The sequence below is a fragment of the Felis catus genome, chromosome B2 (assembly GCF_018350175.1).
Source record: "Felis catus isolate Fca126 chromosome B2, F.catus_Fca126_mat1.0, whole genome shotgun sequence".
Lineage (NCBI taxonomy): Eukaryota > Metazoa > Chordata > Mammalia > Carnivora > Felidae > Felis > Felis catus.
Window position 1 is genome coordinate 110,355,665 of NC_058372.1, and position 20,537 is coordinate 110,376,201.

The 20,537-nt window shown below is 38.1% G+C and overlaps 1 protein-coding gene across 1 annotated transcript in view; it reads left to right on the forward strand.

The window, feature by feature from the left end:
• The first annotated feature begins 13,723 nt into the window (after window positions 1-13,723).
• Window positions 13,724-20,537, forward strand: part of CLVS2 (clavesin 2) — a 70,238-nt gene continuing 63,424 nt past the window's right edge. Inside the window, exons 1-2 of the mRNA XM_019831164.3 lie at window positions 13,724-13,833; window positions 14,271-15,195. Coding sequence (XP_019686723.1) covers window positions 14,807-15,195 — 389 coding nt within the window. The 5' untranslated portion in view covers window positions 13,724-13,833; window positions 14,271-14,806. The remainder of the gene's footprint in view (window positions 13,834-14,270; window positions 15,196-20,537) is intronic.

Here is a 20,537-nt window from a genome sequence, read left to right on the forward strand (position 1 = left end):
TATCATTGTAATATCATTGTCATCCTATCATATGATTGCATTAAGATTCTTTTGTTCTTAAGACAATTGAACCTGAATAATGTGTATGTGGTATTCTATGAAATAAGAGTAATAGAGCTGACACTGATGAAAACATAAGTTGTGACTACAGATTTACTTATTTTTCTCCCCACTAGCTATAAATTTGGCTCTGTAAATGCTTGTTGAATAAATGAATTGGTATAAAGCTGGGACAATGAAACCAATAGAAGGTGGTTACAGATGTGGTGTAGGGCCTGACCAAGAGAATGGCAATGGAGTTGGATGGAAGGGGATAATCTCTAGGGCTATAAAGGATATAAAGGGGAAGACCTGACTAGACCAGAGATCAGCTGTGAAGGATGATGGCAGAATAGTGGCTGATCTTTAGGTTTCTAGCTTGTGCAATGTCTTGGTACTAGTCACTAAAACAGGGAGCTCAGAGCCAGAGTCCTTATAGAAGGTTAAATTCAAGACTTCAGTGTTATGCATGTTGTATTTTTAATTTTCTTTAAATTGAGAGGGAGAGCACGAATAAGTGCAAGAGCGTGTGCACACACACGTGCATACAAGTGCACTCATGCACAAGCGTGTACACGCATGTGGGGAGGGGCAGAGAGAGAGAGAGAAAGAGAGAGAGAATCCCACACAGGCTCCACGCTGTCAGTGCAAGCTCTGACATGGGGTTAGATCCCACAATGGTGAGATCATGACCGAAGCTGAAACCAAAAGTTGGAGGTTCAACTGACTGAGCCACCCAGGGCCCCTGCATGATGCATCTTTAGACCTGAAGGATCTACAAGCAAAAATATGCTTGAGACGCCAGTATGAGGGTCCGGAGCTTCTTAGGGTAATTTGGCTAGAGAGGTGTGAGTCTTTGACATAAGAGTGGCAGGACACGTGAATAGAGTAAGAGGAAGGAGCTGAAAATGCAAGCTTAAGAAACACAAACATTTTAGGATTGGAGGAAGTCATAATGAACTGTTACAAAGGTGCAGTGAGATAACAATAACAGTAAATGTCTGTTGTGGGTTTTCCATATACCATAGTGCCAAGTGCTACATCATTTAATCAATCTGACAAAAATGATGTCTACTATATCCATATTTTTCACTTTCATATTTTATAGCTGCTAAAGTAATGTATGCTTTCACGAAATTTACAATGATACAAATACATAATTTAGGATGTAACTCTACTATCTATTCCATTTTATAAAAAAACTTCTGGTGAAGTTTAGTGCAAATCCCTCTAACTTTTCCTACACTTTGCATATTTATATTGCTATTGATAATTCTTTTAAAGGATTGTGTTACCTTTGTGCAACTTAATTTTTCCAGATGATTGCAACTGATTTGATTTATATTTTAAAATAGCGGCCTCGTATTCCATTGTAAGGATGCAAAACACAGTTCAAGTAATGCTACAATGAGTAATCTTCACAGTGAAGAAAATGAGGCTTATCAGAGGCTTAGGGTAAAATTGTCAGGGAAAATGGTAATAAATGGTGGAAATAGGACTCAAGAGAGAGAAGCTGAATACATATCAGACGTCGGAGGCCTAAAGACGACGTGCTAGGAAAGACGGGGGTATTAGCAGTGCAAATGCTGCAGAGATGAAGTGATCTTTAGCAAGAACCTGTTAGTGACAACCACTAATGCCTGGTGAATACATTTTAATGGAGCAAGTCAGAGGGCATGGTCGAAGGTGACTAGAAGGTGATGCAGAGGAGATGGGGACTTAACCAGCTTTTTCAAAACTTTTAAAGGAGAGGAGAAGAAAAAGATAGGGTGGTAGTTGGAGGGGTTTCTGAGGTTGAAGAACTCTATAAGCGATACCATTTGTTAAAATCCAAGCCATTTTTATAGTTCATCAAAATGCTTTCCTTTGATTTGTAATTGAATGAATATATAAACATCAGAAAGGATGGGTGAAAAAACAAGACAAAATGCTAAATAAAATACTAAATACTATACAAATACTAAATACTGAATAAATGTGCCTCATATACCTTGACCTGTATATAAGCATCACGAAAGTATGCGTACGATTAAAGCAATTCTGATGTCTTCTTTCTTGACAGCTTAGTATAAAACATTCAAGAAGACATAGAAATGGAAAGAATACTATGAGGAAACCCTTATACCCACTAACATACTAAAAAATAAAGCCCTATGGTATCCCTCTTTGACCCTGCCTCTCTGTCTTCACCTGAACAGCTGCCAGTATTATGAACTTGGTGACTTCTCTTTAGAAGGTAAAATGTTTTGTAGGAATACATTTTCATGGAAGCACGATGACAGCTAATAGGCATTAGTATAAAATATTGATCGATTATTTGACACTGTGAGAAATGCTCAATTTTGAAAAAGTTCAGAAGATATTTTTATACAAGTGGTAAAATGAACTTTAGAGGGTGATTTAACCCACACCAGCTAAGTTAATTTTTATGTAAACCAGGCAGTCTGGGCATTATAGCAAAAGATAAAGCTTATGAGATAAGCCAGAGCTTTTGCTCTGACTGATGTTCTTAATTGCATGCCGTTTCCTTATTGTCAAAGTGTCTAATATAAAATTTTATGCTCAAAATGATTTTTTTCCAGGTTAAGCTTCTTAGGCTGAAGCACCCGTCTGCCTTGTGCATTATGCTGTTCATTTAGTGGAAAGGATGTGCTGTTTATAAAAGTGAGTCTCATGGCAGTCAAGGCACCTGGTTGGTGGCGTGACATGAAGGGAGATAAGATGGGACATTATTCTAGAGGCACATCAGCAGAAATTAATCAAGCTCATTGCTTCTCTGCATGGTACTCCTCATCCATCCAATAATTTAAATCCTGGTCACATTATGCCAGAGTGTAGCTAACTATTTCCTGTAACACAGGAGTGTTTTGTCTTTCTCAGAGACAGCTTCAACAGTTTTTAATGTTCAAAGAAAGTGAAATAGTTGAACTTTATATTAATAAAGAGTTGCAATCATTTTTACCAGATTACTTGTTTCCCCCCTTTAAAAGTCTGAGTTATATTTTGATTTATTGATCATTTTTGAAATAAATATATAGTTTTTGATGCTCTGAAAGGTCTATTTCTTTTCTTTGGAGAAAAACAATTTTTAGTCTCATAATCACAAAATATCAAATCAGCATAAACATCCACAGCAAGCTCCTTTGAGACTGGCTTGCATCAGGTATTGAGAAGTCAGTATCAATATGACTTGGTTCTTTTCTTCAGGAAGTCCAAGGATCTCCTTGTGGAGACAAGCAGACACAGTCATGCCTGAAGATTCCAGGTCCTTTAAGCCACAGCACATTTCAAAGGCTGAGATTACACTCAAAGACACATTTCGCTCGTTCACTGAGTTTCTCTGAACTTCATACTCTCCAGCTCCCAGTTCTCTTTGCAGGAGACAGAGGCATGTTTTGGAGTCTGCCCTCCCTCTAAGAGTCCAGGCAGTCAGGTAAGATGGACCAGATAAATCAAATGAGCAGCTTTCCAGGTTGTGGGCACCTTGTTGACTTCCTATATCCACTGCTTCTCCAATCTACTGCTCATACTCCCCATCACCCCAACCTCATCCAGGCATTTGCTTACCTTACCAATGGGTGCAGAGCCATCACCATGAGGCTGGTCTTGCTTTCCATCTTCTTCCCTTATTTCTTTCCTGTTTCCATTAAATTTCTCATGTTGGTAAAATAGGTCCTGTATTTACTCTTAAAGTTTCTTTCATCCCCTCTGTAGGCAACAGACTTTTCAAATGGGGCTGCCAGATAAAATACAGTATATTCAGTTAGATTTGAATTTAATTAAAAAAATTTGTGTAAGTATGCCTCAAGTATTTCATGGGACATATTTATGCTAAAAAAAAGATTTATTTGTTGTTGATCTGAAATTTAAATTTATCTAAGAACCTCTTCCCCCCCTAAAACAGGCAACCCTACTTTCAGATGGCATTACACAGCCCAGACCCCAGGTGACCATTGCCCTTTTGGCCCCAGGATGTTAGTCAAGCTCTAGCAAGTTTGTGGCTCCCTCTGCTGGGAAGCCTGCCCCCATCTGGCTGGAGCTCCACTCCAAGGCTGTGAGCAGAAGTAATGGGTAGCCTTTGGAGAAAGCATGCTTATCGGGAGTCATGAGTAAATCCATGTGCATGAAGCAAGGGGCATTTTGAAGAGTTGAGCTGCAAATTTTATTTTTCCTCAGTTGTTTTATATTTTAGGAATTCTCATAACCTTATAAAGTTACTTACTCTTTGATTAATTTTGAAATCATGACATCAGTATTTTATTTTTTCTGCTCTAGAGTGGATATTCATCAAACTCTTCTGGTATTCCCTTGTAACTTGGATCCTAGAAAACTTGCAACTGTCTTTAGAGTCTTGTTTTGTAACTTCCAAAGGATTATAAGATCAGAAGATAGAAGTAGGATATGATTTTCAGTGATTAGTGTTCTGGAAATATACAATTTGGAAACCCTAGCTGTATAAATGACTACTCACAGTTTTTTTCTTATTATGATATTGTCTTATTATGTTTTACCTCATTGTGAACGTTGTTCAAATCTTTTTCCATAGTTACTTTTCATAGTACCCAGGCATATACTGCAGAGTTGCTGAGGTATGGGAAGCTTTTATCATAAACCTGTCTCTAAACTTTTATAATCAAGTACTGTGAAAATGGACGGTTAACAGTTTGAGCTGACTGCCACATTAAGACCTATTTTAGGCTATTCAAGTTATATTCTCCCTTGAGTTGCAATTTTGGTAGATTGAGGAACAATCTTGGCTAGATAAGGGAAGAAAGATGGAGCCAAAAAATCTACTCTCTGAGATGTTGCTGGGCCCCTGGTGCTTTTTTGGAGGGGCCTATCTCTTTCTCACACAGTTTTGGAGGAGGGATGTGCTCTTGACCATGATTCTGGAAGCAGGAGGCTCTGGGACCTGGCCTCATGTTCACGTAGTCAAGGAACAGCCTGCAGCCCTTTGGTGGGAGAACATTTGGAAAGCAGAGAGTTCACAGTCATCTTCTGGAGAAAGTGTCTATTGATGACTGGTGCCTGGTATCAGATAAAAGGCAGTGTTCTAGCCAACAAGGAGAGCAACCAGACTAAGCAAAGCCAGAATACCAGACAGCCAATCAGTGTGTAATATGCTAAAAGGGGAACGTTTTGGTCATAGCATCAATGTGAAAAGCTATACTATCACCAGTAGTGGTCATTATCCTGAAGGATTCTGTTTAAATTTACGGAACTATGCCTATCTTAAACTAGAAAACATCACCTTAGCAACTCTGAAAATGAGGCTTTGGCAAAATAAACCTTTAATAGTTCAGATAATTTATCTATAGTATATCCTACAGTGGTGAGCTGAAAATGAAGCAGAGTTGCCTAACACAGGGAGCACATCATAATTGGTTCTCAATAAATATTTGGTGAAAGAACAAATGAATTAGTAAAGGATTGAAACTGCATTTGCATCTTTAAACAACATTTTTTTTCAAATTTCATGGGGGGATTAATCCATGACTTCCTAAATCATTCTTTGTATCACTAAGAATTTCATCTTAATAATCCATTAACACATAGTCAGCTAGACATTTTCAAGGCTTTCTTCTATAATATAATCCTCTTTAGTAAGCCAGAAGATAAATACTTTGGGAAAGACACGTGAATGTCTGTAACTGCAGCTTGAGAGGAAGTAAACCACTGGAAATCTAAGGGAAATGCTTTCAAAAGATGATTTAAGTGAACTACAAAAAAAATCATAGAAAACCAATTTATTACACATTGAATCAAATGTCAAAGACAATTTCTTTCAAGAGTCTAAAATATGTTACTTGTATATTTTGAGGACTATTTCCAGTTTAAAAAAACATACAGATGAAACACATAGGGATTTTTTTTTAACTTCACAAATTTTACTTTTCTTCCACTTGTTTTCACTGGTGGCCTTTGAGTGTTTAATGTGTACTTAGCATTGGGACTGTAAGGAAGGGCAAACACCTATCGTTGCTATGTGCTTGTTGTAGAAAATTTACTTCTAACTCTCGTGAAGTTTAGCTAATTATATTCCATTAAAAGAAACTCAGGTCCTATCCCATGATTATTAGTAGATATGATACAATAACAGGAATGTCAATATTTTGAAGGACAAAATCATTCCTGAGAAAATGAAAGAGATTTAAGTTTGAGCAGTTGGTCTGAAAATATGTTACAACTGAAATTATATGCCTCAAAACAAGAGCAATGAGGCAGAACTGAATTTGTTCTTATCTACTGACACGGCATCACCAACAGGGTGACATTTACTCACTGGCATGTGCACTACATCGACAAGTCTGAATACAAGTGCATTCATTTAAGAAATGACAACTCTGGGAAATCCAGCAAAATAGTAGTTTTTACCATGTTTATCTGTCGAAGGACCTTCACCCTGACAAACTCTTTAGTATTGTAAATAGGGAAACACATTTTAGGGAGGTTAGCATTGTTGATCCCAAACTGCTGCCCAGGGAGTGTCACATGACTGCACACTGTCTTAAAAATAGCTGAGGCTTATATACATCCATCCAGAACTTCACCGGTTCTTTTACCTATACACACACACACAAACATGCGCACACACACCTCTCAATCTTTTATGGAGTGTTTTTCCTCGAGGTGGTCCTTAGTGATTATTTTAATCTAGTTTCACCTGTACAACTATATGGAAACTGTTGACACTTGGAACTACCTGGGCAATGTACCTGGGCAAGGAGTATCCATATAGAAAAGCCTTTATTAAAAGTAGGGAGAACCTTGGCAAAATAAAATAAAATAAAATTGCAAAACTTAATTACTATAGATCTGTAATATGAAATAGTATTAAAATTGTCATATATATTATTTATTATAGTTTTAAATAAAACTTATCAGACTAATAAGACTTAATATAATCATCTCCTCAATCACATTTACTCCTCTGAAAGGAAGAAGAGGAATACAATCGCCTCCACTGCATCTAATAAGGTTTCTGGGAAGCATTTGTATCATCAGGGGAATAGGTGGATCAATTTCCTATTACTAGTTTCTGTAAAGGTGTGATATCATTGGTAACACAACACTAAGATGAAATGAGAATTTGTCAACTCCGTCTGCAACACCAGTCAATGTGATGTTTTTAAAGGCAATACCTTTGTTTTAATTTTTAACTTATCTGTAGTACTACATAGATGTGACAAAAAGGAGTAAAAAAATTAAAATAAACCTCTGGAAAAAAGAATTTTGCTTATTAACTACCATAATGGAGACTGTGTACAAGTGACAATGGATTGTCAAGGTATTATTTCAAAGTTCTCTAATGCTCTCTTGTGTTAGAGAGACTACTGGTTATGAATCCTCTAATTGTGGAAGGAAGAAAATTCTAAAATTTTGGTGTATTTAGATATATTAGGGGCACTGGTGTTTGGGGTCTGAGAGTTAAGCAGAGCTTATAAAAGTGGGTGTGGCTATTAAAAGGTAACAAGAGGGATCCTTGTGGTGATTGAAATGTCTGTCTCTGGATTATCAATATCAATATCGTGATTGTGATGTGTTACCATTGGGATAAACTGAGTTAAGGGTGAGTGAAATCTCTTTGTATTAGCCCATAAAACTGCATATTAATATGAAATTATCTCAAAATAAAAATTAAATAAAAGTTCCCAACTTAAAATTTTAATTTAGTTAAAATTTTAAACATATAAATGTTTTCTTATATTTTAGAGTTCAGCTGTCACTTGTCTGCAAATGAGGCTCACAGATGATGAAATAGAAAAACACTTGAGAAATAAATACTAAAGGAAAAATTTAGAAATGTGTTCTAATGTTTAAGTAAAGTTTTGTTCTTTTCATGAACATATGAGCTCCTAGGAGTGATTTAATTATGCAGGCATTGTTTGTGCAGGTAAAACATCTTCATATATCTCTTAATTATACATTATAGATGTAGATATAAAATTATGGTCTTCAACATCTAAAAAAGTCTATCAGTAATAAGAAAATTTGGAAACTGGTTTAAATTATCTGATAGTTTCTTAAGAAAAAAGATTCAGTTTGGGCATTTTGGAGATTGATCAGAGTGCTGAGTGAGAACATCTAGAAGGGACAATCAACAAAAGGAAACCCTGCCTAAAGATATTAGAGAGACAAAAACAGGATCAGAAGGAAGTAAGAACAGATACAATTTTTAAAATAGGTAGAAACTCAAGGGGATAGATAATACAATAACAAATGAAAACCAGCAGAAACAATTGGAACAATAATTAATGATAGAGCAGATCCACCAAGAACCCAGATAGTGGAGTTATCAAAGAATTTAAAATAACTATGTTTATTATGCTTATAGAGATAAAAACTGAACTTGACAATTCCTACATAATCGACATATGTGTATCTCTCTTTGCATTAAGCAGCAACCCTGGAACTAAAATTAAGGATTGAATAAAGAGACAGTTATGAGGCAGACTAGCAGGCTAATGAGACTTGAAAAATTATTTAATAAATTGAAACCAGTTCAGACAGAAAATATCCAAAAGGAAAGATGATGAGAAAATTGAAGGAAAATGCAGAAGATACATTAAGGAGACATGGAGGAAACAGTGAGGATATATATCTGTACAATCAGAATTCCAGAAACAGAGGAGAAAGAAAATGGAATAGAGGCAACATATGGAGATAGCATGACTTAAATCATTCCAAAACACATGAAAGACATCACGATAGCATCAAGAAGCTCGATAAAACTCAAGAAGGATTTTTAAAAAAACTGTATAAAGGAATAGAAGAATGAAAAGTGGTGAAACAGCAAAGTAATAAAAAGAGTACAGGACACTGCTGATTATGAAAGACAGGAAGAAAAAATAAATTCAGCTAGAAAAAAATCACTTTCAAAAGAGAAATGAAAAGAGTGAGATCTAACTTTACAACAGAAATACTATAGGCCAGAAAAAAATGAATTAAAATATTTAATGTGCTGAAGGAAAATAGCTGCAAATCCAGAATCTCATACCTAGCAAAAATATTCAAGAAGGAAAGTAAGATAGTGACTTTCAAGCAAATGAAACAAGTCATTTATCACCCTCAGATCTGTACTGAGGGACATATTAAAGGGTGTGCGTCTGGTAAAAGAAGAACAATTCTTTCTGGAAACTCAGAATTTCTGGAAACTCCTTGTGTAGAAGGAATAAAGAACACGGAAAAGGATACACATGTATGTAAATCTAGAGCAATGACTCTCAAATATTAATGTAATTTAGAGTCACTTTAAAGGCTGGCCAGACAACACTGTGAGATCCCATCCCAAGATTTTGATTCAAGATGTCAGAGGTGGACATTTACATTTCTCATAAGGTCCCATGTAATGCTAATGCTGCTGGTCTGAAGCTCACATTTTGCAAACCATTGAGGAACATTGGTTTATAAAACAAGGATGTCTTGTGAAATTTAAAATTTATATTGAATTCAGTCTATGCATATATGCACAATTATTTTGTGACAATGGTAGCTCTTCTGTTCAATAGGAAAAAGATGTCTTTTCAATAAACAGTCTCAATAAATGGTGCTGAGTCAACTGGATATTCATATAAAAAAAAAAAACAATACTCTATCCCTTTCTCACATCATGCACTAAAATCAGTCTTAGGTAGATTGTAGGTTAAAATGAAAGGCAAAAATAATAAAACTTCTAAAGGGTACTATCAGAGAATATGTGAGTGACCTTGAGATATTATTAAACAAAACCCCCCAAATACTATTCAGTGAAGAAAAATTGAACTATTTTAAAATTTAAAATTATACTAATCAGAGACCATATTAAACGTGCAATGACACTTCACACACAAAGTTTATACAAATGGCCAAAAAATATGGAAATTTGCTCAACCTCATTAAAAATTATGGAAATTATACTCAAACTACCATACAAACATGCCTGTTCAAAATCAGATGGGATAAGTTAAAATGATGGATAATAATAAGATATGTGAGAATGTAGCACAGTGAGAAATCTCATATACTTCTGGGGAGAGGGTGAAATAGCACAACCATTTGGAAAAGAGTTTGGTGTCATTTAGTAAATTTGAAGATGCTCATCCCACATGACCCAGCAGTTTCATTCCAACATATACCCATGTGCACCAAGAGACATATATTAGAATGTTTATACGTCATGATTCATAATAGCCCAAAATAGAAAAACAACTCAAATCTCCACCAACAGTAGAATAGACAAGAATATTGTTTATAAAATGGAATTCCATGCATCATCACCAAATACGAACTAACTACATGCAACAACATGGAGAAAAGAGCCCTCTTTCACAAACGTAACACTGAATGAAAACAGCCAATCACAAAATTAAAATGAATGATTGCATTCATTTAAGTTAAAAAAAAAACAGGAAAAAGTAAATTGTAGTGCACAGCCACCTAGTTTGTACAATTTTAAAGAAAAACAAGGAGGTGATGACCTTCAGAATGAAGATGGTGTAGCTTCCTTTGTTGGAAGGCAAGGCAAGTAGTTAGGAGGTGGGGAGAGAAGGGCTATGTGGGTACTGACAATGCTCTATTCCTTAACTGGGGTGAGCATTTACACAAGTCCGTGCTTTGTAATATACCACTGAGCTGTGCATCTTGTTTTGTGCCCCTTTCTGTATGTGTATTTTATTTAGCAGTAAATGGGATAAAGTATTTTAAAATGTAAATTATTTACTATGTCCACTTTAAATATAATAGCAAACCAAATTGTGGTTTAAGTTTGCTTGAAAACACCAGAAGTCCTTAATTTAATTATTTTTTCCAATAATACTTTAATAAATCCTTTAGTTAATTTATTCTTCTATTCTAGTTCTTACATCACTTTGCATTAATTTGGCAAGGTAAATTAATATTGAATAAGAATCAAACACTCTGAAGTCATCTGGATAAACACCTTGTTTAATTCTTAGGTTACTTTGCATATTTATTTTGGTTTCAGAACTGATTTCAAATGTAAGAGTAGAGGGAGAATAAGAGTAAAATTATCAGAGTGAGGACTTAATAGTTTGTAAATATAATGAAGGAAATTCTTATATATACCTGTCTGACCTATTCCAACAAACCTACTGCATGATAGAGGCAATTTACACCATATATTGATATAGTAAAATGAACCTATTTGAAGAAGCCTATCATTTATAAATAATAAAAATATAATCACTAAATATAGGTCACACCATACTTTGGACTAACAAAGTAAATTTTATCTTATAATTCCTTTCTAAAAGTATGGTCTACTGTTTCCATCTCAGAGAACAAAATTAAGTAATTGGTTTTTAAGTACCTTTAGGTTCTAAGATTTAAGCCTACTTGCATGCTAACAGGTTAGCTGGCCAGAGTTTCATGCATGCTGTGGAAGTTGCAAAACCTCTGAGTTAGAGATAAACAACTTTATTACTCAGGAACAGCAAGTAGTCTAAGCACCAACATATTTTAGGCTTGTTTCCTAAGCCCTGATTCTCACAAGCCTAAGGGAAGAGGGTCGGATGTTATTGACCCACATAGTAGGTGGTGTTACAGGACAGTAGCTTTGAGAACAGGGGACCAAAATAAACCTGCCTGCCCTGTGCTAAGAAGGGAGATACTATCTCTATCTTCCCAAGCTCTAAGCAAACCTTTCATTCAGATGGAGGTACTATCTCTAGCTTCCAATCTCTTCCAAGGCTGTGTACTAACGCTGTATACACAGCCTTGCAAAGATAGGAGAAAAAGGGCAGTTTGTGCCCTGCTCCTATGACACTCAGAAACGCAAGAGAGCCATGAAGAACTGTCTCTCAATATTGGTGAAACCTCTTCAGAAAATCTCTTTATAGAATCCACAGGAGACAAATTTTCTTCAAGTTCTAGAATATTGGCCAAAAAGAAACTTTTCAAAATCTTTTGAACTGTGAATTAAATTATGTTGATAGTTCACATTATATTCAGAATGCCTTTGAAGAGTCATGATTACATAAAGTCCTAGAAGGACATTAAATAAATAAATATATATATTATATTTAAAAATATAGTGTGTGTGAGTGTGTGCAATTTTCTGCCTTCCCATTTAAAGTGTAAATTCCTTGGGAGTAATGACTGTGTGTGTGTATGTAATGTATTCTTTTATTCTGGTTCTTACTAAACTTTGCATTAATTTAATGAATAAAATGCCAGAGGTCTGTCATCCTTCTCCTTTTTCTTTTGGTGAACATCATTGCTAAAGAACAATAAGAAGTGTGTGCCTGTAATCTGAGGGTTCTAATAGTCATCAAGGATGACAATGTTTACTTGTCTTCAAGTCCGCCAATCCATAGAATCTACAAGAACGTCCCACACAGTGGAGTTCAGGAAATAATTGTTGCATTGAGTTGACTTGAATTTAAGACCCTATTCTAGTTTGTAAGCCAAAAGTTGCTCTTAGGGACATGCGCAGTAAAACATGCTGTGCTTTGAAAAGAGAAAACAATCCCTTTCCTCAAACCCTTAGACAGTCATCTGAGGTTGAAAGACTGTTCATTTAATGATGATTCCAGTATACAGGTGTGTAACACTAAAGAGAATGATTGCATGTGTCTCCAGAAATATATGCTTTGTTACGAGATGAGAAGTGTCTATTTTTCCTTCCTCTGGGACTGTTTTTGTTTTTTGCCCCGGTGCTCATTTCCATTCTGTTCAATAGTAAGTCAGCAGCCAGAATTCATCGTTGAAATACTATTCATGTAAGTTCCTCCAGAGGTGTAATCATCAACACAAAGCTTTGGGACCACTCTGGTCTCCTTTTCTAAATTAAACATATCTGTCAACAACAAATGCAAAAAGTACAAAATATTTCTGTGTACTTCCCACATCGAAATGATCTCCTAAGGGACTTAGAAAATGTGTGTTCGTGTGCATTGCCATCTACAACAGCTACTCGCCGGCCGCTCCGGGGTCTTGCACACAAAGGGTGAGAGAGGGGCGTGGGGAGGCCGCGAGGCGTCGATGCCCCGCCTGGCCAGGTGATGCCCGCTCGAGTAGCCTGCCGAGGAGTGGGAACAAGGGGAAGGCTAAACTTGGGGCTCAGGATATTTGCATGCGGCGGAAATCGCAGTCCTCCCCAGCGGAGTCAGGGTGAGAGGAGCGGGGTGCGTGCGCGAGCTGAGTGAGCGCTTACGTCGCAGCCAGATCTGTGCTGGGATAATTAGAGAGGAGTTGGGCTGAGCCGAGTCCTCTTTTAGCAGCGGCAGCCGGGGCCGCAGCAGCAGCAGCAGCAGCAGCAGCAGCAGCGGCAGCAAGAGCCCGGAGGGGCGCGCCTGACTCCCGCCGCCCGGGGCCCCCGTGGAGAGGCCCGCGCCCCGCAGCTGCCGCCCGCCGCGCCCACCGCCCCGCGGCTCCGGCGCACAAAGGCGGCGGCAGCCGGCGTGGCCTTGTCCATCCAGGCGTTCGAACCCCGCTCCCTCCGTTCTCCTCTCCCGGGGACGCGAATGGCCGGGCCGGGCGAGGACCTGGGACGCCGGTGGCCCTAGCTCCGCACCCCCACCCTCCCGCTGGGAGAGGCAGCGGGCTGCTGGCTGACGATGTGGTCGCGGCTGCTCCCCAGTGCGTCTCCGGCCCGGGTCCCAGCTGCCGCCCCTCTTCGCTGCTCGCTCCATCCCGCGGAGAGGAGTTGATGCTGCTGTCGCCGCCGCCGCCGCCGCCGCCGAAGCCGGGGCTGATGGATGCCAGGGAGTGCCGCATTGCTTAGCGTCCCCGCCTCCGGGTTTGCTGGTAGGAGCCCGCGGCTCTTCTCTCTTGCTTTGGGGTTTTGTAGAAAAGGTAGAGATATTTTAATTTTATCCTCCACTCCTCTTCTCTACCTTCTCTCCCCCCGTCCCCCGCCCCCAACCTCGCATTTGAAATGTGTGTTCTGGGAAAGATCCCCCTCCTCCCTCCACCTCCCCCCTCCACCCCCGGGATAATTCCGTCGAAATAAAGGGTTAGAGGAAGGCAGAAGTTGCGGGTGGGGCTGGGGGGTGGGTAGCCCACGCTGGTGCCAACGCCACCAAAACCCTTCTGGTGCCTTCTGAGATCACGGTGTATCTAGGAAGGGAGGAGGGAAGGTGCGCTATCTGCAGAGTCTCCGCCTAATTGGATCATAATCATTTTAAACAAAATCCCACAAATGCCTTTTAAGAATAACATCTTTAAATAAGCATAAGGAAAAATAATTTCCTCCCCCCCTCCCCCCTTCTCTCTTTTTCTTTCTGGCAAAGACGCTCTCTCCCCGCCCTGGAGCTCAGCGCTGAAGAGCCACCTTATTATTAATCAGAATTCCCATCGTTATCCCTGGCAGGCGCATCCTTCAGTAGGGACCGCAGAAGCATCACAGAGCTGGGGCTGAGATGTGCGTGGGGGTTGTTTTTGTTGCATCTTGGAAGAGAAGAGGACAGCATCAAGATCAGTGCCAACCGTGCTGGGTGGGCTTAGGGGTGTTTTGTTAGGGTTGAGGAAGGACAAGGAGTGTTGGGCCCGCCAGAGGTCCACAGCTCTTTAAAGGAAAGGGAAGAGGGAACCAAAGTGAGGTGTTGTTTTTAGGCGGTGGGAAAAGAAGTTCGTACTCCCACAAAAGAGCTGCCGAGAGGCAGGAGCAACAGGGTACTGGTCTGGACGCCAAGACAAACAATTTCCTGTACAGAAGAGGAAGCAGGCGGCAGGGAGGTCTGGAGGCCAGAGTGTGGTGGTGGCAAGGGCCAGGTCTGTTGTGGGACAGTCAGCAGGAGGAAGGGAAGGTTCAGGAACAAGCGGGACGATGACTCATTTACAAGCTGGTCTCTCTCCTGAGACCCTGGAGAAAGCTCGCCTGGAGCTGAACGAGAACCCAGACACATTGCACCAGGACATCCAGGAGGTGAGGGATATGGTCATCACCAGGCCGGACATTGGCTTTCTGCGCACAGATGATGCCTTCATCTTACGCTTCTTGCGGGCCAGGAAGTTTCATCACTTTGAAGCTTTCCGCCTTCTGGCCCAGTACTTTGAGTACCGGCAGCAGAACCTGGACATGTTCAAAAGCTTCAAGGCCACTGACCCTGGAATCAAGCAGGCACTGAAAGATGGCTTCCCTGGGGGCCTGGCCAATCTGGACCACTATGGCAGGAAGATTCTAGTCCTTTTTGCAGCCAACTGGGATCAGAGCAGGTAAATCCTAACTTCAAACTTGTACTAGGGAATCTTTTACTCCCCCATTTTCCGGATTTTACCCTGAGTCATGTCATGTCATAGTTTTACAGCTTTGGTGTTTTTGTTTATTTGGCTCATGGGGAGGGGAAGAGAAACTGAAACTACAAAATGAGGTTTTGGTGGACATCCTGGGCAGTGGAGGAAAGGCTTTTCTTTTTACCTTTGAAACTCTTGCTTCGTGAGCACCTAGTTTCTACTGCAGCTTTAAGTGTTTTCCAGAACTGTGTTATTGTGCTGCAATCTGAATCATCCGCCTTCTAAATACAGCTGCTATATTTTTCACCTCTTGAATAAGTTTACTGTTCTATGGAAAAATGAGTCTGAGAGTGGAGACCACTTTTCCTCCTTGTTCCTAAAGAAATTCTTAAACTAAATTCATCATCATCATCACTGTCATCACCATCACCATCATCCTCATCATCACCATCACCATCACCATCATCCCTCTTCTTAGCACTGAAGTTTTATTTTTAAAGAATAGCGTGGTGTTCAAGCAAGATCAAGTAGTTTTGTGGCTTGGGAACTTTTCTGCTTGGTGATGTGTAGATGAAGGAATAATACGATGTGTGTCACTTCAATGAAAAGGAAGAGTTGTGCCCTCTCGCTGAGCATGCCTGCTGACACTGAAAATAAAGGCTGACTGGTGTGTGTGTTCTACACCTGCCACTAATCTAAAGAATGTGTTTCCTGTCTGATGTGATTTCTCATCTTTCGTAAGGGAGTGGAAAATGTTCAGATATGTCAGTTGGTAGACTTTTGAGCTCTATTGCTTTTTAATGGAGGGGAAATAATATTTTTATTTCATCTACGTTATAATAGCAAGATGCAGAGAGGGACTCTTCCACTTGCTCAGTCAAAATTATTTTCTCAGACTGAAAGATATAAAAAATTATGAAAGACTCTTGTGTAAGGTAGTTTCAATTAAGTTCAAAGCTAAATATATTTCATGGGACTTAAAAATGTTAGCAGAACTATGAATCATAAGAAGCTGGTTGTTATAACATTGGTGTATTTTTAGTTCTGTGAATGGTGACTTTTGATGCATCTGGTTAGTTGAAAACATCTCAGGAACAATTGTAAAAGACTTTTACAGTTACTGAGAAAGTTTATTGATCTTACAGCTTTCTAGATAGGCTTCTTGGATTATTGAAACCTTAGAATGTGAGCTAATATTTTAAACAGGGTTTTACTTTTTTTAAGTTTTTAAAACATATTTTTATTTATTTTTGAGAGAGACAGAGAGAGAGAGAAAGAGCAGGGGAGAGGCAGAGAGAGAGGGAGACAGAGGATCCAAAGTGGGCTCTGTGCTAACAGCAGAGAGCCAGATACAGGGCTCAAACTCACAAATCATGAGATCATGACCTGGGCGAAGTCAGATGCTTAACTGAACCACCCAGATGCCCCTAACAGGTTTTTTTTTTGTTTTTTTTTTGTTTTTTTTTTTTTTTTTTTTTACTCTTTATATAGTCACCTATTCCCTGTAATTCTGAGAACTACTCTGATTTCTTTTAGATAAATATAAAGACAAATTACTACCTGAAGAATCATAAAGCTAAGAAGAAACTTAGAGTTAGCTATTGATGGGGAATAGAGTTCTGTTTCTTATTTTGGTTATTTATAAAGATCTCACTCTACTTTTTATGAGGTGGCAAAGTTTAAAGGACCAAGAAAGCCACTATTTGGCCACAATTTCTCTTTAAGAAATTTTTGCTTCCCGTCTGAGATGGACATTGTAGGGTTATGCAAATCAATTATTGTGTATATCAAAATTGAAAAATTTCTTCAAGAAAGAACCTAATCCATGTATCAGAGTGGCATTTTGTTTATTGTGAGTTACAGTAAAATGGGAGCTGAGGAAATTTTATATTTAAATATATCTCAAAATCTCTCTGTTAAAGATATTAGAGAGGCAGATTGCATTCAGTGAAACTTGCATATACATCAGACCTTTATTCACTTATCTTTATAAGTGAACTAATATTCACACTGACATAAATCTAATTAAGATGAAAGAGTTCTCCTCTATATGGGAAGTTAATATTCCAGATTTAAAGAATATGTTTTAGTTCTCTATCTCATTCTTTCATAGAAAGGATAGGTTACTAGTAATCAGAATCTATCTCCTTGGAAATCCATAATGGGTGATGATTTATTAATTGGTATATAAAATTATTTTTATAATTTAAACATTAAAATCTCATACATGTGAAATTAAAAATGAGAAGTTATTTCTTATAAAAAAATACTCTATCAGGACCCTTAGGCTAAAATTTGTAAATTCTGTTTCTATGGTTGGAAATAAACAGGTAAAATCAAGAAGTTATAGAATGTCAAGAACAGAAGGTACACAAGTTATTTTGAGCTTGTCTAAAATTCCTCCTATATTCTTAAAAAAATCTTTCCCTCCTTCTTCCTACCTGCCCCCTATCTCAGATCTACATGTATCTAATAACAAGGACTAGCGGATCATCAGTTTTATCGTCTTAACATTCTCTGTAAACTTTTATCATTGAGATATGTGTCTAAGAACTGCCCTGGAGCCTGCAGGACAGTTTCTGGCAATACCTTTCTGGCAGTATCAGGGTCTCACCAACCCTTCTCCTACCTTTGGTCTGAATCCTTTTCCTTCCCACACTGCGCAGCCTCAATTTTTAACTGATTGGACTTCTACAGAAGTCTGTGTCACCTTCCCTCGATGTTTACCTTACTGCTGTTCTGTTAGGTGAACATGCTACCTGCCAAATTCTCTTCGTTCCCATGCCTTCCCTGTTCTGGGAGTCAGATCCTGCTCTCATCCTTCCAGACCAAACAACCTGGGTCTCTTGAGAAGACTGCACATCTGATCATGATTTGGACCACCTTCCTTGTGTTGTTCAGTGAATTGCCTGGCTTTCAACAACTTTTTTGAAAAGTAGCATTGTTTTAAAGAAAATAGAATAGCATTGTTTTAAAGAAACAATAGGTGGGAATGTCCAAGGTTACACAGGGAAATTCCAGAAACAAGGTAGAAGAAAGTGTCTCCTTTATTTGGAAATAAGGTTATTTCCAACCTCCCAAGGGAAAAGCAAGATTTTTTTTTAATGAATTTTGAAAAATTTTGTAAAGATCTCTGAAATAACTGATCTGTATAACAAAAAAGATGAAGTCTTATGTTATTATATTTACAATAGCACGTGACCTAGAGTTAATGCAAATCTATACTGAGTTGAAGTGAGTTACGCATTAAAAAGAAATAATTCTAAGTAGGAAGTTATCTTATATATACTTTCTCCTATGTTAAATTTGTAGGACAGTTTTCTGTGCTCCTCGGGAGACTAGCAAAAGTAAATGTGTGTGAGCTGGTGACTATAAATAAAATAGTGGCTCTCTCCACTGCAATGTAGTGCAGGTCAGTTTCAGGTTATTGCAAAGAATTGGACCATTTCCAAAGCTTTTATAAGAGACATGGAATCTTCAGGAAGACTAAGGTAAAATAATAATATTCACAGCATTATCACATTCTAATATATCTAAAAAATAATTAAAATACTGAAATGTCAAAATGACTTTCAATGTGATTTGTGGTTTTTCTCAAAAGGATAGAACAGGCTCAGATTACTTATTACATTTATTGAGTAGGCTCTACCTTGGTAAAGACTCATACAATTTCATCTCATTTCTTTCAGTTTGTCTAACATAATTTCTGAAAACAAAAGCAAATTCCACAAAATTACAAACAATTGAATCGTTACACCACATCACTAGGATGCAATAATCTTCCACATATCATGTGCTGTATTTCTTTCCTGGATGATAGTGCCCTGATTAGGACTCTACAGATACCTTCAAACTGTCCATTTGATTGCAACAACAGAACGTGAGGATAATGTAACACTGAAGCTAGAAGGGATCATACTACTTTAAGAAAAGGACGTTTGGAATGAAAGTAGATCACAGTTTAGACCCTAGAGCATGAGAGCAGGTATCTGAGAAGTTGAAATTCACTGGACCCGTAGTTCTTGCAAACACTCGTGAGGAAATTATGTCACCTGAAACGTCCTGATGACACCCATTCTGATAGTTGGCCCGTAGGCTGTCAGCATGCAAGTAGCATTTTACCTCATTAGAATTCAGAGTAGTCCTCTACACTTTTGTACAGCAAGCAAGCATTTATCTGGAAGCTGGTTAATAACCTTTAGAAAACAATTACATACAGCTAAAATAAACGACTCCTAATATAGTGGCAATTCAGAAGCACTGACCGTCTTGCATTATGTTTGCCTTGTCATGATAAACATTGATTATCACTTACAGTATTGAAGCTCTGGAAGGGATAGAAGACTAGCAGGTCAAACATCATGCTATGATTCTCTAACTTATCCTGGAATTTGCCTAAAAAAACATATCATTGTAGTTTGTTTGTTCCTATTGTGTGGCATTTTCACAAAAAAGACAATGATAATGTTTGCAAGTTCAGATTGAATTATGATTCTTCTCACATTTATTAAAATAATGTGGTCAGTCTCCAAACTGACAGAAGGTTAGGTTGATAATAGATTACAATTTTAAATAGACATAGATTATACAGATTTGTTTTAATCCCACCATGAAGTTTTATTCTTCTCTGGAAGTGTGCTATGAAATAAAACAAAATGAAGTAAAAATTGCTAGGAACAGTCAAGCACAATTAACTAGATAATTAGGGAGAAACACTCACACTCAGTGATCTTGAAAACAAAACAAAAAAAAAACAAACAAAAGAAAATAGGCTTCATCTTGAGGCCTGATTTTTGAAGACTCAGTTTATTAAAGTTTATATTTATTTATGTTTCAACGTTTTGTTTTAAGGTGTTATATATCGTGTCAAGGTCAGGAATCCTTACCTTTCAAACCCTGGAGACATCATTGTGCTATGTTATGGGTGGGTTTTGAGATTCAGTCAAAACTGGAAAAGCATGTGTGGATTCCATGGCACTTCTGTTCCAGCAGAACCTCTCTGTATTGCTTCCTTATAAGGAGGCTCTTTTAACAAAGATTTGGGAAACTGCATCTTATTCCAGACTATGCCCTTGGTTCATACCATGGAAAATGGGAAAGAAAAAAAAATTGTCCTGCGAAATGTTAGTGGAATATTGGAACGAATCTCTGGAAAAAAAATAGGACGGTCTCTAGAAACTGGGGCAATTATACAGTAATTAGTGAAATAATCTTGAAATAACAGCAAGGACCAAGAGTGCCAACCTTAAAGTAGGATGTTGATTGGGTCTGACTTGAACTGGGCTATTTTCATATTTTAGATATACAACTTTAAACAAAGTTGA